This window comes from Eumetopias jubatus, unplaced genomic scaffold (assembly GCF_037043125.1).
Source record: "Eumetopias jubatus isolate StellerSeaLion01/CBP00866 unplaced genomic scaffold, mEumJub1_p1.0 scaffold_6, whole genome shotgun sequence".
NCBI classification, from domain to species: domain Eukaryota; kingdom Metazoa; phylum Chordata; class Mammalia; order Carnivora; family Otariidae; genus Eumetopias; species Eumetopias jubatus.
Genome location: NW_028274812.1, coordinates 40808534 through 40815520, shown reverse-complemented (window position 1 = coordinate 40815520; position 6987 = coordinate 40808534). Strand labels below are relative to the sequence as shown.

General features: G+C 38.2%; 1 protein-coding gene across 1 annotated transcript; it reads right to left on the bottom strand.

Annotated features, from left to right (window-relative positions):
* Nucleotides 1–4627: 4627 nt before the first annotated feature.
* LOC114219533 (small ribosomal subunit protein eS8) lies at nucleotides 4628–5292 on the bottom strand. Its single transcript, XM_028117076.2, has one exon. The coding sequence runs from the start codon at nucleotides 5283–5285 to the stop codon at nucleotides 4659–4661; it is 627 nt and encodes a 208-aa protein (XP_027972877.1). The 5' UTR covers nucleotides 5286–5292; the 3' UTR covers nucleotides 4628–4658.
* Nucleotides 5293–6987: the final 1695 nt, after the last annotated feature.

The window sequence follows — 6987 nt, the reverse complement described above, 5'->3', positions numbered from 1 at the left end:
AAGCTCATTATCCTCACATTCAGTTTTTTAAAAAATAAAAATTTTTAGAATTATTTTAGATTCATCAAAGAGTTACAAAGATAATGCAGGAAGTTCATGTATTTCATGTATACCCTGAACCCAGTTTTTAAAGTTTTTTGAACACTTTTAGTCAGGGTGGTTTTGGTGAGAGTGGGTAAGTGGAATGAAACAATACAACTAAGAGAATGAGACTTAGCTTTGCACCACAGAAATAAGACTATACAAAACTAATCCTTTCAACTGTGCTTCTATAAATAAATCAGTTTTTTGGTGTATTTATTGAGACAGTGCCCAGATTGGCCTGTGATAGAGAAAGCTCTTGCCTTAATAACCCACCCAATGAGATTAGGAATAATGGAAGAAAATTCCTCAATAGGCTTTGTATTTCTAGGCAGCAGAGTTTATATCATGTTCATATTTATTTATTTATTTATTTATTTTTAAAGATTTTATTTATTTATTAGAGAGAGAGCACAGGCAGGAGAGCAGCAGAGAGAGAGGGAGAAGCAGGCTCTCCGCTGAGCAAGGAGCCCTGCATGAGGCTCCATCCCAGGACCCTGGGACCATGACCTGAGTCAAAGACAGACAACTGACTGAGCCACACTTAACTGACTGAGCCACCCAGGTGCCCCTCATGTTCATTTTTAATATTCACTATCCAGGACATACTAGGTGCTCAATAAATATTAATGAAATAGAATTGTAATAATGAGGAAGGAAACAGAAGATTGCCTCTCTATTTTAGCTCTTTTCTGTAAATTTTTGTTTGCAGTAACTTATACAGCACAAGAAATAACTTCGAGTCTTTTTCCACATTGGTAGTTGTAAACTTTTACACCATGTAGCTGGGAGTTCACACACAAAAATGCTGTATGAGATTATCTCTAGAATTATTCTGGTTGCTACAGAGAATTAAGAATTTACCCCTCGTCCATGCATGGACTCTTAGATATGGTCAATTTCTATAAAATAAATAGATACTACATTTTCTTAGATATGGAGAAATTTATTTGCTATGAGATAAGTACCAAAAATATTTTCTTTTTGTACTGAATAAAGCAAATTCCAGACTTTTTGGAGATGAATTCTGCAGCTCACGAATTGTGTAGATCCTGGTTTCTTTTCTGTTAAAGATCACTTTTCAGTAATTTTTCATAGCTAATTACATATCTTCCTTGAAAAAATCAGGCAGGGGTAGTGAGTCTCTGAAATTTTCACATAGCAACTCTTGTAGAGATTTAAAAGTCACAGAGGAAGTAAAAATTATGCCTCATAAGAGGCCTATGTATTACTTGTAAATTAATCCAAATGCTACTATTATTATGGATAGTTGGTGTTTGATGTTAATAATTTATATAAATGTTTCTGTTTCTTAAAACCCAATGCAAACTGGCTTAAGGAAATAAAGGAATTTATCTTGTACTTCAAGATGACTAGATCCAGGGATTTAAATAAAGTCTTCAGGATTTTCTCTTTTTCTATCACTTCTCTTTTTTCTTTTATTGTTGTAGTTTCATTCTCTTCTACTACCATAAGCTTCCTTCAAAAGGATACATGTCAGTTCAGTTAAGTACCCCAAAAGAGAGGACTTGTTTATTTGGGGATGTTACAAGGCAGATTAAATACCTACCTATAGTCTTGCCTATTCCTCTCCTATTTTCTATAGCAGGGCAGTGGACAACCATGGTTGGTTAGGCCTTGGTCACAAATCCATGTCTTAGGTTGTGAAGATGAGGCACTGTGATTTTTTTAGCAGCCCACTTTCCAGACCAGGGTTGACGAAGGACAATTTTCCGAAGAAAATAGGGATTACAATACAAAACAAATATAGAGGAGAGGAAAAGAATATGGAAAGACTGGGGTTCCCAGGTGGTTCAGTCAGTTGAGCATCAGACTCTTGGTTTTCGTTCAGCCCATGATATCATGGGATTGCTCTGGGCTCCCTGCTTGTGGGGAGTCTGCTTCTCCCTTTCCCTCCATACCCCCTGCCCCCCACCCCTGCTGTCCTATGCTCTCTCTCTAAAATAAATAAATAAATCTTAAAGAAAAAAAGAATATGGAAAGGCCAAAACAAATCCAAAAAGATTTCTATTTAGCCAAACATCCACCTACGTTATAGTTTCCAATAACAATAATGAGTTGATTCCAATGCCTTTTATGGCAGTTACTCAAATATTTTCTAGGGGTTAAAATATATATTTTAACTATTCATATTCTTTGGAAAGATGCCAATGAGGGGTATATTTAAAAGCATTTTTTCATTCCTAATTCAGTGGACTGGACCTATATTTATTGTCTTTTGAGGTAGACTTTGCAGCAATGAGTAATTAGTTTCTTTTCTGAGGTCAGTGGGTGTCAAGTCTTTTGATCTTGGGCATCCTGGCTTTAGGAATCTTTAATAATCTCGGTAATTTCTTATTTTAAAATCTTTACCGTCTATTAAATGCATTTTCCTTTTGATAAAATAATTCATTTAACTATAAAGTTCACCTTGTCTTGAGGAGTATGGGCCTCAACAACTTGGAATACATATGAGTCTAATGAAACACTGCTTTATTTACTACGGTTGAAATAGTTTTCAAGCCATTAAGTGATCAGTGTCCAGCAGTTGAATCAAACAATGCTGCCCTTCATTTAACTCCTTGAAAGTTGATGTTAGTTTCTCTGAATGCATTTTCTGTCTAATTTCAGTATGTTTGTTAGAGACACATGGATGCACAGAGAGTTATTTCCCATAGCATGAAAAATGATTTTAGCATATTTCCAACAAACTGCACTATAGGTGAACATAGGGGAAGGGAAGAAAAAATAAAATAAGATGAAAACAGAGAGGGAGGCAAATCATAAGAGTCTCTTAACCACAGGAAACAAACTGAGGGTTGCTGGAGGGGAGGTACATGGGGGGATAGGGTAATTGAGTGATGGGTGTTAAGGAAGGCACTTGAAGTAATGAGCACTGGGTGTTGTATGCAACTGGTGAATCACTAAACTGTACCTCTGAAACTAATAATACAGTATATGTTAATTAAATTGAATTTAAATAAAAAATTTTCGAAAACTAAATATTTGCCATGTTATATAATATTTTTCACATCTCTCATATTTTGGTATGACATAATTACATATTTTATCCACTGAAGGACATTTTACATAAAGGTAATAAATGTATTGGTTTAGAAATATGTAAAGATTTGCATTGCAGACACTTTTCAGAGCATGTCTTAGCATCTTTAAAAACGTGGTGGTATCCTAACACACTAGCACTTCAGGATTCTATCTTTACTTCAAGCAATATAAGATACATTTTATTTTGTGCATTTTTGAGAAATAGGAAAGCATCAATGCCTTAAAATAATCAGAGTCTTCTTGAAATATTCTTTTCCTCTGGGTTATGTTACTCCCCAGTCCTCTTCTCTTCTCAGTGGCATTTTCTTTTTCTGTTCATTCCTTAAGTGTTCTCAAGTTTCTCTCTTTGTCCTCTTGTCAATCTCTATCAGAGATTGGAAACTAGTGACTCTATAGGCCAAATCTGCCTACAAATAGTTGATAGAAGTCTTCTGCACAGTGAAGGAAACAATCAATAAAACTAAAAGACAACTTAGTAAATGTGAGAAGATTTTTGTAAATGATGTACCTGATAAATTAGTGTCCAAATATATAAAGAACAAACACAATTCAACACCCAAAAAGCAAATAATCCAATTAAAAAGTAGACAGAAGATATGAACAGACATGTCTCCAAAGAGACATAGCTGGCCAAGAGACACCTGAAAAGATGCTCAAAGGGGAAATTCAAATCAAAACCACAATGAGATATCACCTCACACCTGTCAGAATGGATAAAATCAACAACACAAGAAACAGTAGGTGTTGGTGAAGATGTGGAGAAAAAGCAACCATCCTGGGGCACCTGGGTGGCTCAGTTGTTAAGCGTCTGCCTTCGGCTCGGGTCATGATTCCAGGGGCCTGGGATCGGGCCCCGCATCAGGCTCTCTGCTCCGCGGGAAGCCTGCTTCTCCCTCTCCCACTCCCCCTGCTTGTGTTCCCTCTCTCGCTGTGTCTCTCTCTGTCAAATAAAGAAACAAAATCTTTAAAAAGAAAAAAAAAGAAAAAGCAACCATCTTGAACTGTTGGTGGGAATGCAAACTGGTGCAGCCACTGTGGAAAACAGTATGGAGGTTCCTCAAAAAGTTAAAAATAGAACTACCCTATGACTGAGTAATCACTAGGTATTTACCCCCAAAATACAAAAACACTAATTCAAAGCGATATGTGTACTTCTATTTTCCCGGCATTACTTATAATAGCCAAATTACGGCATTACTTATAATAGCCCAAGTGTCCATTGATAGGTGAAGGATAAGGAACATGTGGTATATATACAATGGAATATTATTCAGCCATAAAAATTGAAATTTTGCCATTTGTAACAACATGGATGGAGCTAGAGAATATAATGCTAAGCAAAATAAGTCAGTCAGAGAAAGACAAATACCGTATGATTTCACTTATATGTGGAATATCAGAAACAAAACAAATGAACAAAGAAAAAGAGAAACAAACCAAGGAACATACTCTTTTTTTTTTTTTCAGGACAATAAACACCTTTATTATGTGACCAAAGATAGGAGGAAGATTTATTTGCCTTTCCGGGCTTTGATTTTCCTCAGATAGAACTCTAGCTCCTTGCCCTCTAGCACGTAGCCATCTGCTCGGCCACATTGGCCTGGTCTTGAAGCAATGCACGCAAGAAGCTTGCCCTGCTGGAATTGCTCCTCCAGAAGACTGCTGATTTTGGCATTCTTCTTCCTTTCATCGTATTTCTTCTGAATTTTCTTTGATCGTTTTTTGTTTAAAATCTCTTCCTCCTCGGGCGTCAGCTTGGCCCCCTTCTTGCGGCCCAGGGGCAGTGCATAGTGGGACTCGTACCACTGTCGGTACGGTGTGCTGTCAATGAGCACAATACAGTTCTTCACCAGGGTCTTGGTGCGGACCAGTTCATTGTTGGATGCGTTGTAGACAACATCAATAATCCTTGTTTTTCGCGTACAACACTCAGAGCCCCAGGAGAAGTTCCCCACGTCTAGCCTCAAGGCACGGTACTTCTTATTGCCTCCCCGGACTCGGACTGTGTGTATGCGGCGGGGGCCAATCTTAGTGTTGGCAGCGGGGCGTCCCAGCTCATACTTCCGCTTCTTGTGGTAGGGCTTTCTCTTGCCCCCGGTCTTGCGGCGCTTGTGCCAGTTATCCCGAGAGATGCCCATCTCTCTCGGTGCTCCCAAGGAACATACTCTTAACACTAGAGAACAAACTAATGGTTACCAGAATGGGTGAAATAGGTGACAGGGATTAATGAGTACACTTTTTGTGACGAGCATTGAGTAATGTATAGAATTGTTGCATCACTGTACTGTACACCTGAAATTAATATAACACTGTATGGCAACTATACTGGAATTAAAAGAAAAAGCTTAATAAAATAATAGTAATAATAACAAATAACAAATAATTTGACCTTGGAAATATTTTGAAATGTATCCAATTTAAAAATTGGGGGATTACATATGAAATCTGTTTTCAGCTTTTCCTGGAAAACTGGACTGTCTGGACAACCTAAGCTAGTATTTCCACCTGGTGATAGCTGGAGCTGTGTGCTGGATGGCCCCTTTGCAAAACATGCACAATCTCCTCCAACAACCACTCTTTGATATTCTTAATGCACTGAGTCTAAGCTTCGGTTGTTGCTTAAAACATGGACTGTTGTTTTTCTTATAATAGAGAAATATTTCTTGATTTCTATGTTTCCATAAAAAAAATGGAAAATGAAAGACCAAGAGGGCTTTGTGTTTTAAGGAAAATTGGAAGAATTCAAATGTTAATGTCCAAACAGCAAGTCTACTCTCTTATCTCTGGAAATTTTCATTTATTTCCATAAGATTGCAGCTACCATTTTTAATATAAATGATTCTAAACTATATATCTCCCATTCGGATTTTTTTCCTCAACTTCTGACCCATATATTCCATTGCTTGCTCAGCATCTGTGCTTGAATGTCTCACAGATATTTCAAGCATAACATGTCTCATGCAAACACATCATCTCACTCCCCACATTCACTCTTCCATCTGTGATCTCTGTTGTGGCAGATTGTATTATTGTTTCCAATTATTCATTCTCTCCCGCCCTCTAAAAGAATAATATACCTCCATCAGCTGCCATGTGCTCATAGTGCTTTCCTTGGATAGAACATACCTTCCCACAGCATTGAGACTCGGCTCAGCCATATGGCATTCTGGCCAGTGAAATGTGAAGAAAAGTGATGGTATACCTGTAAGAGCAGAAGCATTTGCAATGTGTAGTTTCACCAGCTCTTAACTCTGTACGTTGAGAAAAACAAATTACAGAGGTGGTATTCTCCTTCCACCTGGATGCTGGAGTGAAAGTAAAAAACAAACTGCTGGATAAAATATTTAAAAAATAAAATGTGTAGGGGTGCCTGGGTGGCTCAGCTGGTTGAGCGTCTGCCTTTGGCTCAGGTCATGATCCCGGGGTCCTGGGATCGAGCCCCGCATCGGGCTCCCTGCTCTGCGGGAAGCCTGCTTCTCCCTCTCCCACTCCCCCTGCTTGTGTTCCCTCTCTCGCTGTGTCTCTCTCTGTCAAATAAATAAATAAAATCTTAAAAAAAATAAAATGTGTAGGTAGGGAAAGTGATGGAATCCTCAAAGACCAGAAACAGTAAGACATGAGTCTCTCTCTAGGTCAGTGTTAGAGTCAACATTTGTACTGAGGGCATGTGTTGCTCCCCGGCAGTTTAGATTTTATTTTAATGGGGTAGATTATTAAAGTCAGGAACACTGGGCTTGCATGCAATTTGAGAGATTGGAGTGAGACGCAGAGGCCAATCCAGGTATCCCAAAGGGAACATGTTAAGGGGACAAACTATCTTATCCAGGCCTCAAAGAAGTT